We start from the raw sequence: 19,962 nt of genomic DNA on the forward strand, positions 1-19,962 counted from the left end.
TAGACACCGTCGTTCATATGACTGAAAAATTGTTGAGAAAGACGTTAAACCCGAACACACATACACACATAATTTATTCATTTATTTTATTTGTGCAAAAATTGTCGATATGATTGATATAATTGTGACAATTAGTTGTATTGTCTTCCAAATTCGGAGCAAACAACTTACCAACTTAATCCGAGCATTTTATTTTTACCGAGGTGCAGACGACAGACATGTTCTAAAAATAGTAACAGGTTGGTTTTTCTAACAGTTATTTATGTGATTTCATTTCATATCAACCCTGTGCCGCGAGGAAAAATTCTAAAAAAAAACTGTTTTTGGAAAAGCGGGAGAATTAAGGTTTAGGTCTGGAGACGGGAGGCGAGGTGAAAAAATCGTGATTTTGACCCTCCCGCGCGAGAGATCACATGTATTTTAATTCTTTAATCCCGAGAAAAACAGCTGTTTCGTCTGGTGAACATAATGACCGGGAAGCTGATTTTAATGTGAACATGTTGAATGCAACAAAATGTGTGAAATTTATGATATAACCTTGTTTAAAAATGGAAAGGAAATATAATTGTAAATATAAGAAATGAAACTTTTTTTTCGGTGTTCATGTAAAATGACCAAAGAATAGAATTGGTAGTGCGATTTATGGATTTTCCATCCTATACTGTTGTTCATTTTCGCATGAATACCGAAAGAAAAATTTCATTTCTTAAATATATATATAACACCATGAAAAAACTGATAACAAATTTTCTATCATCTCCTGTTTTTTTTTTTGTAGTTGAACCAAGGTCTCCTCTCGAATATACCATATTCAGTATTCCTACTGATTACCGGACCTCGTGACAGCCCTGAATTAGTTGTCTAGAGGTTCGGGTACCGGACCCCTAGCTACTGCCATAAATAAAAATAAAACGAAATTCACAATTTAACAAACTTATGGCAACTGACACAGTTAACTAGCACTTTTTTGCTATTTTTTACATCCGTATATAGGGTGTTTCTCATCAGGGTGTTTCTCCTAGCCAAAATTAGCGAATGTTGCAGGGTCAGATACCCACTTTATTTTTGTAGCTGTCTCGTGTATAATTTATGTATTGTCCTATGTTGTCTCTGTTAATTATCTTTCATCCCATATTTTCGATATTCCTATACATTTCCAATGCGCACTTCAGTAAATAGAAATACATGGTGATTCACGTTATTTTCTTGTTCTGTCTTACAACAAATTTTTCAGTGCCATTTTGTGTGCCGTTGATTATCAAATTATGCACTTCAGTAAATAGAAATACATGGCTGTCCACACCATTTTCTTATTTTGACTTACGACAACTTTATTTGTGCCGTTTTGCGTGCCTTTACAGGCAGATGACCCACAAAGTACCCATCCAACCCAGGGCGTAAGAACCCAGACTACGGCACTAACATTATTATGTTTTCCTTTTAGAAGGTCAAATTTCCCCTTATAATTTAAAGAGAATGTTCCGTAATATGCATAGTATCTATATGTATTTTATGAAAGTCAGTATTTATATAGTTTTAAACCCCAATTAACTCCATGTTGCCGCCGCACTGCTGTTATGGACTCGTAATTAAGTCACACTAATTGTGTTTGCCAATTTCATCAGAACATTGGCATCAGTTCTTGCAAACTGGTACTGTACCTGCTGTTATGAAAGTCAAATGAATTGGGTTTTCACCTTTTTGGAATTTCTCACAATATATTTTCCCCTTCATAAAGCTGCAGGTTGTTTTCAAAAATAAAAAAAAAAATCACTGATAACTCCATATCAGCTGTTATAATTCATTGATTTTGCCTGGGTCAAAATTTTGCATATTTGAAATTTTGGGTATGTTCGCGAGGTTTAATATCTGCGAGAGTTTAAAAATGGTATCCTAATTGAATTATACTAATGGTGAATATTTACACGATGATTAATTTTCGCAATATGTCGGGCAGGAGATGACAACTGTAAGCTGTAATCTCTTTTTGTCCAATTCCTTAATTAATGTTTTGTAAATGTTTCATGAATTACTGGAATAAAATATGTTTAAACTAGTATGTCAGGCCTAGGGAATATAGCAAAATTTAAACCTAAGAAAATTTCTGCGTTTACAGTACCTTTTCTGTGACAAGGTTTTTTTTTCCATTGATTTCACTTTAAATGTAAGACAACACCATTGAGATTATAATACCAAGAGTGATAATATGAGTTATAAACAGTACTGAGTAAAAGCAACATTACCATGGAAAGAATGTAGTTGTCGAAATTTGGATTTTGCCTGATTGTTAATGATAATAGTTTAATATATATGTTATAATATCCCAGATTGAAGTATATGCAGTGAGTTCAATTTAGCAGGATTTAGCGGCGAGTGTTGTTTAGTACCATATTAAGTTGAAACTAACCTTTTTAAATAAGTAATTTAACGGCGGTATATATCTCAGTCAGTGAATACTCTGATTTTATGGACCATCTGATAACATATCTCACTGGCTACTAAAAAGATACAATAGTTGTGAAATACATAGAATCTTGTAGTTGTTTTACTACAGTCCCTATATAACCTTTAAATAAACTAAACTTGGCAATGGTATATACATATGATATGGTGCAAAATAATAAAATGCAGTAATTTTTTTTTTACTCTTTCTGCAAGCAAATACAGCCTGCTTCCCCTAACCAAAAATAACTATATTGATTGATTGTCATTTTCATTTATTTCGGATAGAATTAATATTGAAAAGACATTCTCATCTACATTGCGATAAATGGAAAATTATGAACTAAATTACTGAATTGCAAATGCATTGTGATTGCGCAGCGTCTGACATTAATTTTTAATTTAAAGACTTCTTCTTGTGAACTGTTTGATCATTAATGACACCTTTCCACGGATCTTGAATTCTGCAGTTTATTCAATTGGGTCAACTTGTTTGCACATCATTTGACTGCTTTTAGGGTCAACCACCCATTTAATTGCGCTTAGGTTCAACCATGCATTTGACTGCACTTAAGGTCAGCAGTCCATGTGACTGCACTAAGGGTCACACACCCACTTTACTGTACTTAGGGTCAACCACCGACTTGACTGCACTTAGGTCAGCCATCCACTTGACTGCATTTAGGGTCAGCATATCACTTGACTGCACTTGGGGTCAGCCATCCACTTGACTGCACTTAGGGTCAGACATCCACTTGACTGCACTTTGGGTCAGCCACCCATTTGACTGCACTAAGGGTCAGTTATCCACTTGACAGGAATTAGGGTCAGCCACCCACTTGACTGCATATAGGTCAACTATCCACTTGATTTCACATATGGTCAGCCATCCACTTGACTGCACTTAGGGTCAGCCACCGACTTGACTGCACTTTGGGTCAGTCATTCACTTGACTGCATTTAGGATCAGTTTATCACTTGACTGTACTTAGAGTCAGCCATACACTTGACTGCCCTTAGGTTGAGACATCCACTTGACTGCACTTAGGGTCAGCCACCCACTTGACTGCACTTAGGGTCAGCCATCCACTTGACTGCTTGGAGGATCAGCCACCCATTTGACTACACTAAGGGTCAGTCACTCACTTAACTGCACTAAGGGTCAACCACCCACTTGATTGCAGTAAGGGTCAGCTATCCACTTGAATATGCTTTTAGGGTCAGCCATTAAGGTCAGCTACCCAATCGACTGCTTAAGGTCAGCCACCTATTTGACTGCACGTAGGGTCAGCGAACCATTTGACTGCATTAAGGTTAGCCATCAATTTAAATGCACATAAGAGTCAAGCCAACTGCTTGACTGCACCTATGAACAGCTAAGCGTTTGACTGCTATAAGGGTTAGCTACCAATTGACTGCACTTAGGATAGGCCATCCACTTGGCTGCCCTTAGTGTTAACCAACGACTTGACTGCACTAAATGTCAGTCAGTCATTTGACTGCACTTAGGGTCAGCCATCCACATGACTGCACTCTAATAGGGTCAGCCAGCCATTTTTCTGCACTAAGGGTCAGCTAACCCTTAGACTGCACTAAGGTTCAGTCAGCGATTTGAATATACCTTTCGAGTCAGCCACCATTTGACTAGACTAAAGGTCAATTTACGCTTTACTGTACTTAAGGCCAGCCACTCACAAGACAGTTTAGTGTCAGCCAACCATTTAACTGCACTTACGGTCAGTAATCAATTGGAATTCACTGAAGGTCAGCCAACCATTTAACTGCACTTAGGGTCAGCCAGCCATTTAACTGCATAAAGGGTCAGCCAACCATTTCACTGCACTTAAGGTCAGCCCACCATTTAACTGCACTTCGGGTCAGCCAGTCATTTAACTGCACTTCGGACCAGCTAGCCATTTCCCTGCACTTAGGGTCAGCCAAGCATTTCACTGCACTTAGGATCAGCCAAGCATTTTACTGCACTTACGGCCAGCCAGCCATTTCACTGCACTTAGTGTGTTTCAACAGGAGAGAAGACGTTTGTGAACGGAGAGATTCAGGCGCTCAAATTCTGTTAAAACACCATTTTATATACGCGCGTTTCGTGGCAAAGCACATACATTGTGTGTATAAAGCCAGCCACTCAATTGACTACTTAGAGTCAGTCAACAATTTAGGATCAGCCAGTCACTTGATTGCACTTAGGTTCAGCCATCCACTTGACTGACTTAGGGTCAGCCATATACTTGACTGCACTTAAAGTCAGGTCAGCCATCCACTTGACTGAATTTAGGGTCAGTCTACCACTAGACTGCACTTAGGCTCAGCCATCAACATAACTAAACTATCAGCCATCCATTTGATTGCAGTTAGGGTCAGCCATCCACTTGACTGACTTAGGGTCAGCAACCTACTTGACTGCATTTAGGGTCAGCCTACCACTTGACTGCACTTAGGGTCAGCCATCCACTTGACTGCACTTAGGGTCAGCCATCCACTTGACTGACTGAGGGTCAGCCACCTACTTTACTGCACTCAGGGTCAGCCATCCACTTGACTGCATTTAGGGTCAGCCACCTACTTGACTGCATTTCGGGTAAGCCATCCACTTGACTGCATTAAGGTTCAGCCTACTACTTGACTGCACTTAGGGTCAGCCATCCACTTGACTGCACTAAGGGTCAGCCTACCACTTGACTGCACTTAGGGTCAGCCAGCCACTTGACGGCACTTAGGGTCAGCAATCAATTGGAACTCACTAAAGGTCAGCCAACCATATAAATGCACTTAGGGTCAGCCAACCATTTAACTGCACTTACGGTCAGCCAGCCATTTCACTGCACTTACGGTCAGCCAGCCATTTCACTGCACTAAGTGTGTTTTAACAGGAGAGAAAACGTGTGTGAACGAAGAGATTCTTGCGCTTACATTCTGTTAAAACACCATTTTATACACGCGCGTTCCGAGGCAAAGCATATACATTGTATGTATAAAGCCAGCCACTCACTTAACTCTTTAGTGTCAGCCAATAATTTGACTTCATTTAGGGTCAGCCATCCACTTGATTGACTTAGGGTCAGCCACCAACTTGGCTGCACTTAGCTCAGCCTTCCACTTGACTGCACGGTTAGCCATCCACTTGACCTACGGTTCATCCACCTACCTGACTCACTTCGGACCAGCCAACCATTTGACTGCACTTAGTGTCAGCCATCAGTTTGACTGCACTAAGGGGCTGCCAACTGCTTGACTGCACTTTAGATCAGCTAACCATTCGACTGCTCTAAGGGGCAGCCATCCACTGACTGCACTTAGGATTAGCCATCCTCTTGACAGCACTGAGGGTCAGCCCACCACTTGACTGCACTAAGGGTGAGCTAGCCATTTTACTGCACTTAGGGTTAGCCACTCACTTGATTGCCCTCTAACAGGGTTAGCCAACCATTTGACGGTACTTAGGGTCAACCAACCATTATACTGCACTAATGTTAAACCACCTTTTTGAATATGCACTTAGGATCTGCCATTAAGGTCAGCCACCCACGCGACTGCTAAGGGTCAGCCACCTATTTGACTGCACTTAGGTTTAGCCAACCATTTGACTGCATATGGGTCAGACATCAGTTGCATTGCACATAGAGTTAGCCAACTGCTCGACGGCGCCCAAGGACAGCTAAGCGTTTGACTGCTATTAGGGTTAGCTACCGATTCACTGCACTTAGGATAGGTCATCCACATGGCTGCCCTTAGTGTTAACCAACCACTTTACTGCACTAAGGGTCAGCCAGCTATTTGACTGCACTTAAGGTGAGCTACCCACATGGCTGCACTCTAATAGGATCAGTCAGACATGTGACTGCATTTAGGATCAGCAACCCTTAGACTGCACTAAGGTTCTGTCACCCATTTGAATATACCTTTCGAGTCAGCCACTCATTTGACTGCTTAGTGTCAGCAAACCATTTTACTGCACTTGGGGTCAGCAATCAATTGAAACTCACTTAAGATCAGCTAACTGCTTGAATGCGCTTAAGGGCAGTCAACCATTTAACTGCACTTAAGGTCAGCCAGCCATTTCTCTGCTTTTAGGGTCAGTCAGACATTTCACTGCACTTAGGGTCAACCATCATCCTTTTTCAAGCTTATTCAAACTGATTGGTTTGTGTTCACTTTATACCAGAAACTAAAGAAGTTGCAAATTTCGAAGAATTGCTAATAAACTACTGGATGTTGGTTTAGAATGGGTCTGCTTGATTGCATTGAGGGACAGCCACAGCTACATATTCTCGTGAACTGTTTGAAGGATAACCAAACTTGGTCAGAAATAAGGTGAGAAGGTCATGCCTTGGCGTAAGACTCACAAGCAGATTGGAAGGTTCAAAACACATTACTTTGCTAAGTCCAGATAGTGCATATATATGTTTCTTCGTCCATCTAAATGCAATAAGTATGAGAAGATATCACACTGTAGACATATGACATGATACTCCACCCAATCACATATTACTGACTCCAGGCAGTCTAACACCTTCCTCTTAATGCTGAGTGCCAAGCGAGGAAGCTGCTAGTACCATTTGATGTGTTTGTTATGATGCGGCCAGGGATCAATCCCACGACCTCCAACACTCGAAGCGAGCGCTCTACCACTAGGCTGCTAAGGCGGTTAAATTGCTGTTGAAGATTAACATTAATAAATATATCATTTCAGAAGATGAATGTACAAACTGAATATTACATACGGCTTCTGCTGACCCTCGTTCAAGGAGGGATGCTGGTTTGTAAAGGTATCATTGATAGAGAACTTACAGGTATTACACTTGATGTCATCCTGAAACCTCATGAACCAAAACTGAAGAAGAAGCTAATAAAGTCCCAGTATATCATACTGTTTCCTAAGATTGGAACCCCTGATGTTGAAGACCTTGATCTTTCCTTGCTGACAGTTGTTCTTCAAGATGTGATGATTCTTTCTACAGCTGACAAACAGTATATTAAAGTACTAAAGGAAACAAGAAACACATTGGCGCATAACTCCACAGCTTCAGTTGAACTCACTGATTACAATATATTGAAAACAGATCTGGAAGACGCATTGACGAAATTGTGCGTAGGCCTTGATGTGACTCTACAGACTGAATGCTCTAAGTTAATACAGCAGTTCACAAGCGAGCCACTTGACGAGGCAACTGCTTTAAAATATGTAAAGGAGCTTAGAAATGAAGACGAGCTGTTACAAGATTTTGAAGGAATGTTGGAAAAACAATCTGAAGATATTGTGCAAGAAGTCAAAGCATCTGAGAACCGATTACAAGAATCCCTATCAGGTAAAAAGATGGTTTGTTATATACATTTAGTACAAGCAGTTAACGTAACATTTTAATGTTTTAGGTTTACTGTTGAATGTACTTTAAGTTAAAAGAGAGATATTTCTTTTGTATAATAGTACTTAAACGATTTCATGCAATCAAGATAGATATATGTTTGAAGCACTTCATTGTTATAAGGTATAGAGAGTTAAAATCAGATCTTGTAATGAGACAAGTAGTGATACAGAATGTTGCCTATTTCGTGTTTCTGAAAAAGTGGAATGGAATAACAAACTATAAACCGTAATGACATTGTGCATGAAAAACATCAAAAGTGAAAACCATTGTTTGATCACAGTACCCAAATGTCAGTTCTATAACATATATATTTGGCTGTTGTTAATAGGCCTAACTGTCTAATTAAGAAACAATACGAGGATTGATCCAAAAGTAATGTCACTGTAGCTGTAAAATCGTGTATAATGAAAAGAGATAAACAAAATTGCATAACGAAGTACCTTTATCTATTTGCTATATTGTCTGTAAATATCGATAAGATATGTTGTGTATTTTTAATGATATTGACATATACAGAAGGCATATTTGCAGCGATCGCCGCACGCCACTGACGTTATTGACGTCCGATACGACGTTTCTTACTGACTGCTATAAATATTCATTCCTTTTCAAAGTATCGTCCTTTATTTTCTATACAACACTCATCCATTTACGGAAAGCAGTAACATACCAGTCATTTGAAAAGGATGAAAATACATTTTTACAAAAAATTTCAAATGATCAAAGTCCTGGAAATGAACCCCTTGGAGTTTATGTTTCAGTTGAGGAAAAAGCGCAAAATCACACGGCGCCAAAATCAAAGGTCTTTCTGTTCTCTGGCGATCCTCTAGTAACTCATCGCTGTCACTGAAACGCTCATACCACCTGTATACTAGTCGGCTGTTCCATGTTTTGTCAGAAATAAACATATTTGCTCTAAGCATAAACAAGCGTTAACACTGCATAGATATCTTCAGCGAGCGATGACGTCAATAAAATTTCAACAGCAAACGGCGCAGATATGTGATGTCACATTGTAAGAATTTCATGCGATTCATTGCGTTATTTTGATAAAGATCAGTGGCTGCATTTGACAGTTTTATTAATGAACCAATAATATTTTAGCGTGCGGCGACATAGCGTCAGTGGTATTTTTTGAATTCATGTGCATTTTAAACGCAAAAACGCCGGAAATAAATATTTTGCCATATTATCGGAATTGAATGTTTGTACATTTTGATATATTTTTATTATTACACTCAGATGAATAAGCGCACCACGGACGCAGTGAAATTACTTTTGGATCAACCCTCGTATATAGCAGAACCTATAATTACAAAGTCTGTTGAGATCAAATAATCTGTAATAATATTAATTTCTTCATACTGACACTGATATTTTCTCAGAAAAACACTGTCTCTAGGCTCATCTGAGGCAGAGGCAAGAGATATTGTAAATTTTTTCAGAAAGTGGTATCAGAGAGGATTGATTTTATGGCCAAGTGCTTTACATTTCATGACTCTAACGACTGATGCCAGTCTAAGCAAAACCTTGTTTTAATGTATTTAGATACCACTGAGATGTTATACGCCTGCAGAATAATTTCATGAGGGTGTAACCCAAATAAATTGTTCTACACTGTGTATAACCAGTTGGAAGTGTTTGAGTGTATTCTAGCGTACGACTGCAGTTTTGTCATTTTCAGTGGGTGTTTTAACAGAAGAATAAACCCGCCAATCTTTCAGAGTTCTGCAGAATTTATAAACGAAATAATATGCGTTATCCTTACATTTAGCCATGGTTCTGCTATATATTATTTGATTCTTGTATGGTTTTCATTCCCCCAGGCATATAGCAATTGAATTATCCATCCGTTGACCCTCATATGACCTTGACCTCCAAACTTAAAAACTTAATAAACAGCATTTCTTTGTCCTACAGCCAACATAAACGTCACAATTTAATTAATTCTCACACTCAACAACCTACAAACTGACTTATATGTACATGACCATGACTTTCATATGATCTTTACCTAAAACTGAAAACCTGAAAACCCCACTTTCTTTGGTCATACACCCAGGGGCATTATTTTGCGTTTTAAAAATACAGCTTTTGCATTATATAAAAAGTGGATGAAGTAGGGAAACACTATTTGACGGCGTCTGTATGACGCCAGATAATATGTCCAGATAACGCCAATATTACCATGTTTAATGAAAATAAACTGAACTTTATGCTGCCGGAAGCATATATAGTCGTAGATTTGTCCGTCCATCCGTCCCGTATTTCTTATTTAAACTACTGCTCTATCAAAGTCAGGAAAATTTCTCAGCAACCACTGCCTGGAATTCAGCAAAAATTATAAGACGCTTCAATCCATTACCCGTTGGAGTTTTCAGTGAAAGATTGCTCTTTAGATTATATGTGCCCAGTCAGTAAACTTATTCTTTTAATATGCAAATTTCGGGGAGCAACCATCGGTTTTTCTAATATTTCTTGTTTCATATTATATAAATATTTCTTTCGCAGATGTTGAGCAGAGATTAATGGGGGAATTCCAGAAACTGCAGGCTGGTAAATATATATTTGTTTGTTTGTTTTGGGTTTAACGCCGTTTTTCAACAGTATTTCAGTCATGTAACGGCGGGCAGTTAACCTAACCAGTGTTCCTGGATTCTGTACCAGTACAAACCTGTTCTCCGCAAGTAACTGCAAACTTCCCCACATGAATTAGAGGTGGATGACTAATGATTTCAGACACAATGTCGTTTATCAAATAGTCACGGAGAACTAACGCCCCTCCCGAGGATCGAACTCACAACCCTGCGATCCGTAGACCAACGCTCTAAAAATTGTACTAGCAGCTTCCTCGTTTGGCGCTCAGCATTAAGGGGATAATGCTAGGACTGGTCAGCCCGGTGTCAGTATAATGTGACTGGGTGGGGTATCATGTCACGTGTCTACGGCGTGGTATTCTAGTGAGGCAGCACTATAAAGTTTGGCATTGTGCTCACTGCTACAAGTAGACACCGTCGTTTATATGACTGGAAAATTGTTGAAAAAGACGTTAAACCCGAACACACACGCACACGCACACACACACACACACACACACACACACTACCTACTGAGCTAAGTGGGCGGTAGCGATAAATATATATACTTTTTGACTGAAAAAGTTCATTTCAAAAACGAAGTGTCTATACTAAATGAGATAAAATATTCTACATTCTATGTATTAATGTCATATGATATTTGTACAATAATCTTTTACCGTTGTATTTGCTTAATAAACCATTACAAATGAACTATATCTCAAGTTTCTAATGAAAGAAACTAAAGCACATTAGTATTTTATTAGGATACACAGACGATTTCACACATTCTATATTTCCCGATACTTTGCCCAACTGTGAGGTTTGTTTCAACGTAGGCAAAACTGCAACATTCTATTGTGAAGCCTGCTGTAAGTTTATGTGCACTGAATGCAACCAACGTATCCATACTGTTGAGAAGACGCACAACCGACAAAGAATAGAGAAAGGTAGGCCATTTAAGCTAGACATGAAGGGTTATGATAAGTGTGATGAACATAAAAAATGCGTAACACATATCTGCAAACCTGACTACAAACTTTGCTGCGAGGTGTGTGTAAAGGAGAAACATGAACACTGCGGTACAATTGAATCAATTTCTGAAGACACATGCGAGTCTAAACACAATCCATCAATGGAAATACCTCGACTTCAAAACGAAGCACACCTGCTTATTGAATGGTTGTCTTCCATTGAAAGAGATGTAAACAAGAATGTAGAAAGTATTCCTGCAATGTTAGATGAATATAGAAATGCGTTGTTGAAACTTTTTGATTCTGAAGCACAAAAGATAAAAGAGAAAGCTACTGAAATGAAAAGTAGTACATTGAAAGAAATAAAGAAAAGTCGTAAAAACTGTGAGGATGTCATGGAGAAATCTGAGCAGGCGAAACTTTTACTGATTAATATGACGAAATGTGGAACAACCTCACAAAAGCTAATTGCTCAATACCGGATAGAGGAATTTAGGAATCAGTTGCAATCCCTAACAGATATTAATATTGTAGCTTTACATCTTGAATTAAAATTACCAGAACAAATTGCTTTTCATTCTGAACTTCTCCCAGTACGAGTGGAGGTACCAGGAACCAGACCGGTACAATTGTTTCAGATCGATAAACTGGAAATTAAGCAGGGCATTAAAGAGAAAAAGCATCCGTTTTACACAGGTATGGATTTTCTGCCGGACGGTAGACTGGTTACCGTAGATAATAAGAACAAGAAATGTTTGATTTACAATGAGAAGCTTGAGAAAGTACGATCATTTCAGTTATCGTATTATCCACAGAGTGTAGTTGTTGTATCTGCGGAGGAAGTGGCGATAACAAGTGGTGGTGACTACAAGATAGACTTTCTAAGTGTCAGTAAACGTAATGAAATAACTTTGATCAGGACATGCAAAGTGACGGCAGAATATGACTCCATATGTACCAAAGATGATCGACACTTTGTTGTTGGAACTGTCGATGAATCCAGGCCGTTTCGTATTGTAACTATATCAGGAGAAGAGAAAGATTTCAGTTTCAACTTTACAAACAAAACGTATCCTGCTGACATCGCATGTACATATATAAGAAACAGTGACAAGGTGGTTCTCAGTGATAGAGAAAACCATACTGTTTTCATATACGACACCGCGACCAACAGCAGAGTCGATATTAAGGACCAACAAATTAGAGAACCGCAAGGTGTTGCAGTTGGACCGTTTGATTGTATATTTGTTTGTAGTAACGAACCAGACAGCATTGTACAGATTACTTCGACAGGACATATCTTAGCATCTCATAAGATAGATATGAAGTATCCTTACATCATTTGTTTTTCAAAGGACAAATCGAGGCTAGCCATTTCGAACAATGTAAAAGGAAAAAGCGTTTTACAACTATTTAAAGTAGTGATGTGATAATTTGTAAGGACACAATTGTCTCCAATAGTTCATTGAACAACAGAAAAATGTAAGTGTTGAAAACAACAATAAAAGAAATTCAATGACAAAATTTCAAAATATTATGGCTCTATAGCTCGAAAGTTTTATATTATTAGTTATGTATCTTATCTACGATTTCATGCAAGACTTAGTGCAGTGCGGCTGCAGTAAAAAGTTCCAGAATACTGGGACACAGTATTGTTATATTTTCTAGCCCTGCGGCATCATGGAGTCCATTCTTATCAGTGACTTTGTAGAATCGAGTTCCGCCTAAGCAGGTGCTGGCGGGCGTATGGGATGTTGCACATTACCTGATCTGTATCAAACATAGTGTGCAATTATTTTGTACGCTTTCAAAGTTCCTATAAATGAGCCGTGCCATGAGAAAACCAACATAGTGGGTTTGCGACCAGCATAGATCCAGACCAGCCTGCGCATCCGCGCAGTCTGGTCAGGATCCATGCTGTTCGCTAACAGTTTCTCCAATTCCAATAGGCTTTAAAAGCGAACAGCATGGATCCTGACCCGACTGCGCGGATGCACAGGCTGGTCTGGATCCATGCTGGTCGCAAACCCACTATGTTGGTTTTCTCATGGCACGGCTCAAATACTGGTTTAGAGGACGTGATTCTTAAGAAATTAGAATCTAAAGATGATATTGACTGCAACATTTAATTGTCTAGTTAGGACTTTGTGTTTTTATATCTTGATCGCAACAAACTCTTCGCTAAGCTTATGATATTTTCCACGTTTACAAAAATCCAATCTATTCGAATTTGTCTGTAGCTTTAACCATCACTTTCATTTATGTAGAAAAATCAGTATTGCTAAAATCTATCTAGAAATTGGAGAAGTTTTAATGACTAAAAACAGCTGTCACTGTTGGTGAATCTAGAAATTGGAGAAGTTTTAATGACTAACAAAAGCTGTCACTATTGGTGACAAATGCCCCCGAAGTAGGCCCAAGAATGCCACAGTTGTATTCGCAAACAAATCACATATCATTCTGTGACCTTGACCTAAGAGGCCTCGGTCATAAGTGTGACACAAAATCTCAATATGGTTCACATTTGTGTCAAATTATTTTCAGATCCCTTGATAAATTGCAGAGTTATGGACCAGACATAAAACATCTTTGACTTCTAAGTGTGATCTTGACCTTGGAGCTAGGGGTCTGGGTCTTGCACATGACACCTCATCTCGTTATAGGGAACATGTATGCCAAGTAATTTCATAATTCCTTCATCAATGGCAGAGTTATGGACCGGACAAGAAACAGACCATGTTAACCTTTGACCTCCAAGTGTGACCTTGACCTTGGGTCTGGGTCTTGCTCATGACACGTCGTCACATTATGATGAACATTTATGCCAAATAATTTCAAAAACCCCTAATGAATGGCAGAGTTATGGACCGGACTCGAAACATACTGTTAACCTTTGACTTGTAAGTGTGACCTTGGCCTTGGAGCTAGGGGTCTGGGTCTTGCGCATGACACGTCGTCTCATGATGGTTAACATTTATGCCAACTTCTTTCAAAATCCCTTCATGGATGGAAGAGTTATGGACCGGACACGAAACAGACCATGTTAACCTTTGACCTGTATGTGTGACCTTGACCTTGGAGCTAGGGGTTTGGGTCTTGCGCTTGACACTGTCTCATTATGATGAACATTTATGCCAAGTTATTTCAAAATCCCTTTATGGATGAAAGAGTTACAGCCCGGACAAGAATTTACCGGACTCACGGACGCACGAACGGACAGTGCGATTTTAATATGCCCACCTTCGGGCACATAAAAATAACTTGATATTGAATATTATGTAGGCACCAATATTTAAAGTAAATGGTAGGAAATCAAACTCTCTATCCTGTTGTGACGTTAAACCATAAATAAACTGAAAAGGATTCCAAATTGTTAAAGTTTGAATTGATTACTGTTGATGTAGACGTAATTAAGTCGCACGAGGTCTGCACAGTATACGTATAACACGATAGTGTGATTCTTCCTGTTTTCAGCTGATTTCCTTTCTTTTTAAATAAATACATTCTGAAGAAAACAAATGTCAGATTGTGTAAGATATTTGCAAAATTGAAATATTGTTAAAAATGAAGGGGATGGGTATGCTCTGATTTCCCTTTTCGTGTCATACCGAAATGACTGAATGGTGTTTCATCTTGTGATGTTATAACTATTCAGCATAACATTCTTGAGAAACGCCTACTTTCGGCAAGAATTAAAGACGATAACAAAGCTACATACGTGAAAATTTTATGAAAGGAATAATGTTTAGTGAGTTTGAAATCGTCTTCAAATTGAAATGCGCACTGTAGACATTGCGTGAATGAGCTCCACGATGCTAACGCTTCAAGTATTACACAAAACCACCTTATTAGATCGGATTTGATGAAAAATATTTATAGATGCATATCAAAATATTTATACACAATTTTCGAGAGTAAATGAATGTTGCGTTTTTAATTTTCCAGAGTGTATGTTTCGTTCACATTAGAAATATACTTAAGAGCTTTCCCGCCATTTGCCATTATGTCAATATCTTAAAACTTCTTAATGTAATTGTCTGGAATCAATAAGACACTCAGATCAACATATTGTTAAGGGGACGAAAGGGGACGCAGAATTTGAAATTAGACAAAAGGGGTTGGGGTATGACAAAATCTATCTGCAAGAAAATACAAAGTTTTGGTACATGAAATGGGTATTGTACACAAAGAATTGCTCACTAAAATAAAGATGAAAAAACTGAATAAAGACGTTATTATTTAATTATATATGAATCGTTTTTTAAGTCAACAAATTGTTTAAAGTCAACAATTAATAATGTTTTATGTGAAAATAATAGCAGTTTACCTTGTCTGAACATTTATCAATATCCTACAGATTCAGATTTGAAGAAAAAAGTGAAATAAGTCCAAATCTTTATTTTCATTTTGAATACCAAAGCTAAAACACGGTATTTAGTTTGTTTACAAAATAGTGCATAAGAAAAGAAGTGGTGGTCAAGGAAGGCCACACTCCAAAACTAAAAGAGTATATATTCCCCTTAGTGCATTAAACAATTATTAATACAAAGTCGAGTAGCTTGCAATAAGGGCCTAGAAATGATTCCATTATGAATTTTCAACTTGGTATTCACGAAAAACCATGCACACAAATATCAAAACATACTTCGATTAGGAATATAGTCTGCTCTAAGTAATATTTTATTATAAATGTCCATAGGAATCAATAACTTACAGACAGTGAAGACACATTGTCTCAATAGGATTCATTATTTGATAAGAAATTATAAACAATGTTGATTTTTTTGTTGTTGTTTTTTTTAAATATACACTTACTGACACCTGTGTTTTCTCCCGTTTTCTCCCGTTGTACGATTAGAGTTACCGTTCGTCCGGCGCAGTAATGCTTTTTGCAGAGAATCGTCGAGAAGTCGCGGAAAAACTTAAAAATCATGTAAATAAACTAAAATAACCACTTCTTTCAAGATCAATTTCAAGTGATCGACGTTAAGTATTTAACTCACCAGACAAGTTTAGCATCTTAGAGACCTGTACTAAGGCATTCATTCCGTAGAATGTCATGTTATGCCCTTGCGATGCTAATCCCACTCAGATTTGTCAGTTTACATTTTTATCAATGAGAAAGATGGAGTTGGCCCCGAGTTGAGATGATTGTAATTTGTTTAAGCAAATCTAGCACGTTAGAAAGAAAAACTCAGCAGTACAACATTTGCTGTTACAATGGTATTCTACAAAATCTGCTTTTTCTTTACACAAAAGCTTAATAATTAGGTTTTTTATGTACTTTCACGAATACCTCTGTTTTCTTATTGCATTCATAGTACCACATCCTTATCCACAAAGTACTAACTACTACAGGTGTCCATGAGTATTATATCAATTTAGGAATAGGCTTTTTATCCTCCAATCATCAATTGCTTAAAAATCCCACCCTTCCTCATTTCTGCATGAAGTGTGAAAGTAGCAGTATCCGTCACCTTAACAGTATGTTAAAATTTCAAAAACATTGCTTACGTAAAGATATGATTTTTTATCATTTCACTACAACATCACTCTTTTAAGTCAAAAATACACATAAAAGCTGTGGTTTATTTTAAAAACGGATGAATACAGCTACAAATACTTTACACGTGTAGATATTGATTTTTACAAGACAAAAATTAAATATCGTACAAATATTAAATGATCTTTCTCGACAGGGGCGACGATGACTTTTTTCCCCCCCCCCCTTATCGTTTGTCGCTAGATTATAAGTTCTCTTTTTATGACCTTTCAAAAATGATTGCAGTATTAGTGTAAGGACATTTAAAATACCCTCCAAATTTAAGCATCCATCTGATTGACAAAATGCATAGCTGATTGGCTAAATATGCGCTACGTGGGTTAAGAATAACGGACATGATGCTTTAACGTTACTAAAACACGGTTTATGATGTTAGAATTTTTAAAAAAATGTGAGTGTATATTGACTTTCATTCCTTGATGTGTCCTCATCGTAACATTTCTGAGCTGCTGTGCCGTCAATTAGTGTTTTAAGTCCCCAGAAGGTTTGAAATATCAAACCAGAGGTTCTAAACAATGTAAAACCGTGCAAACTTTTTTTCGAAATTTAATTTTAACCGAATTCACTTATGGGGGCAAAGGTATATTTGAAAATTCCACAAATCTGCGCTGACACCAGTGCAAAAAAAAATCACAAAATTTCCAATTTTGATAAATAAAAGGCAAGTGTTGAGCGGATGTATTGTATATACTTAGCACTTCATTATGAGACATTTTCAGCCTACCGATTCTGTTGTATCTGTACATTTAATATATGATGTCGGTTTTCAATTTTATTCAAAGTTTCACAGTTATTAACAGCATATTATTCTATGTGCACGATAAACTGCAATAACATATTTTCAGAAATTTTGAAAATATATGTTTTGGGGAAATAGCAAATGAAGGGTTAGCTGTTATGTTCAGCAAATATATTAAAGTTTAACCATTTTATTTCACACATTATGTTCCAAGGTGCGGTTGAAACCATTTAGACCTGATCTAATAACGGCGATTAAAAGTGTATTAATTAACCCATTAACTTACTTTCAGTCATCAAATCTATTTTGTGCGTTTTAATTTATTTCTGAGAGTTTAAAAAATTTAAATAGAGCAAAACATGTGAATAGCGCCCAGCATTAATGTTTAAATTGCCTTCGAATCTATTGTATTCTGGTAAACACGCGTTTTGGTTAAGAAAATAATATGTTGCTTTGTGTAAATATCTTTGTAATGGTACTGTTTTGCACTCTTTAAAGGGCAATTACATGTAGAGCGTTGTTATCAGAGTTTCGAGTTAGTCTGGTTAATATCGATAAGGAAAACACATTGAAAAAAAGTTCTTGCATTTGATGATTGAGAAAATATAATTGTCCAATCAGATTGCAGCTTTTTAGTGTTTTGCTGTAAATAGAACTTATGAGTTATTTCTTCGCCCTTCTAGTTAAACACATCTTGTTTGTTTGGAAATTATCTAAAAATTTAAAGCCAGTTCTAAGAACTTTGTACTTTGATCTTGTTTTGAAATGAATTAGAACTTTGGCGTTTCCTAAGAATATTAATTATTAAACTGAAATTAATTTGCCTTGTTTGGGGCATTTGTATGCGAATTGTGGAATTTCGAAAAGTATTTAAAAAGTGTTAAAATGAAATTGCAGAATTTGTGTATTTAAGGTATTAGGCCCCTAATAGTGATTTTTAGCTCACCTGAGCAATGCACAGGTGAGTTTTTGTGATCGCTCGATGTCCGGCGTCTGTCTGTCGTCTGTCGTCTGTCAACATTTAGCTTGTGTATGCGATAGAGGCTGTATTTTTCAACTGATCTTAATGAAATTTGGTCAGAATGATTACCTTGATGAAATCTAGGCCGAGTTCGAAAATGGGTCATCTGGGGTCAAAAACTAGGTCATAAGGTCAAATCAAAGAAAAACCTTGTGTATGCGATAGAGGCTGTATTTTTCAATTAATCTTCATGAATTTTGGTCAGAATGATTACCTTGATGAAATCTAGGCCAAATTCGAAAATGGGTCATCTGGATTCAAAAACTAGGTCACTAGGTCAACTCAAAGAAAAACCTTGTGTATGCGATAGAGGCTGTATTTTTCAATTAAGCTTCATGAATTTTGGTCAGAATGATTATCTTGATGAAATCTAGGCCAGGTTTAAATATGGGTCATCTGTGGTCAAAAACTAGATCACTAGGTCAAATCAAAGAAAAACTTTGTGTATGCGATAGAGGCTGTATTTTTCAATTAATCTTCATGAATTTTGGTCAGAATGATTATCTTGATGAAATCTAGGCCGAGTTTGAAAATGGGTCATCTGGGGTCAAAAACTAGGTCACTAGGTCAAATCAAAGAAAAACCTTGTGTATGCGATAGAGGCTGTATTTTTCAATTAATCTTCATGAATTTTGGTCAGAATGATTGCCTTGATGAAATCTAGGTCAAGTTCGAATATGGGTCATCTGGGATCAAAAACTAGGTCAAATCAAAGGAAAAGCTTGTATATTCGATAGAGGCTGTATTTTTCAATTGATCTTCCTGAAATTAAGTCAAAATGATAACCTTAATGAAATCTAGGCCGAATTTGAAAAGGGTCATCTGGGGTCAAAAAGTAGGTCACTAGGTTAAATCAAAGAAAAACCTTGTGTATGCGATAGAGGCTGTATTTTTCAATTGATCTTCATGAAATTTGGTCAGAATGATAGCCTTGATGAAATCTAGGTCAAGTTTAAATATGGGTCATCTAGGGTCAAAAACTAGGTCACTAGGTCAAATCAAAGAAAATACTTACTTATACTCTAGATTTTTGCTCCAATTTAAATGATAATTGGTCAGAATATTTTTTTCCATGAAATCACTAGGTCAAACGTGTTTACTCTGTTTAATATGTTGTGTTATGGTGTGTTTCTCAGGTGAGCGACCTAGGGCCATCTTGGCCCTCCTGTTTGAAAATGGCATTTGCTTGGTATATTCTTACAGTTGACCGTGCATCGCACTTTGTTGCGAATTTTTAAAAACTTTTACCGTGCCGTTTTTTAT

At 37.5% G+C, this 19,962-nt stretch overlaps 1 protein-coding gene across 1 annotated transcript; it reads left to right on the plus strand.

Moving 5' to 3' along the window:
• Window positions 1-7,154: 7,154 nt before the first annotated feature.
• LOC128554222 (uncharacterized) lies at window positions 7,155-13,210 on the plus strand. Its single transcript, XM_053535472.1, has 3 exons — window positions 7,155-7,766; window positions 10,338-10,382; window positions 11,170-13,210. The coding sequence occupies exons 1-3, from the start codon at window positions 7,211-7,213 to the stop codon at window positions 12,804-12,806; spliced, it is 2,238 nt and encodes a 745-aa protein (XP_053391447.1). The 5' UTR covers window positions 7,155-7,210; the 3' UTR covers window positions 12,807-13,210.
• Window positions 13,211-19,962: the final 6,752 nt, after the last annotated feature.

This window comes from Mercenaria mercenaria, unplaced genomic scaffold, assembly GCF_021730395.1.
Source record: "Mercenaria mercenaria strain notata unplaced genomic scaffold, MADL_Memer_1 contig_4849, whole genome shotgun sequence".
Lineage (NCBI taxonomy): Eukaryota > Metazoa > Mollusca > Bivalvia > Venerida > Veneridae > Mercenaria > Mercenaria mercenaria.

Excerpts from the sequence above, each read along its gene's own strand:
- LOC128554222 (XM_053535472.1), top strand. The coding sequence starts at position 7,211 with ATGCTGGTTTGTAAAGGTATCATTGATAGAGAACTTACAGGTATTACA. Across the intron at positions 7,767-10,337 it reads ATTACAAGAATCCCTATCAG|ATGTTGAGCAGAGATTAATG; the intron begins GTAAAAAGATGG and ends TTTCTTTCGCAG. Across the intron at positions 10,383-11,169 it reads ATTCCAGAAACTGCAGGCTG|GATACACAGACGATTTCACA; the intron begins GTAAATATATAT and ends GTATTTTATTAG.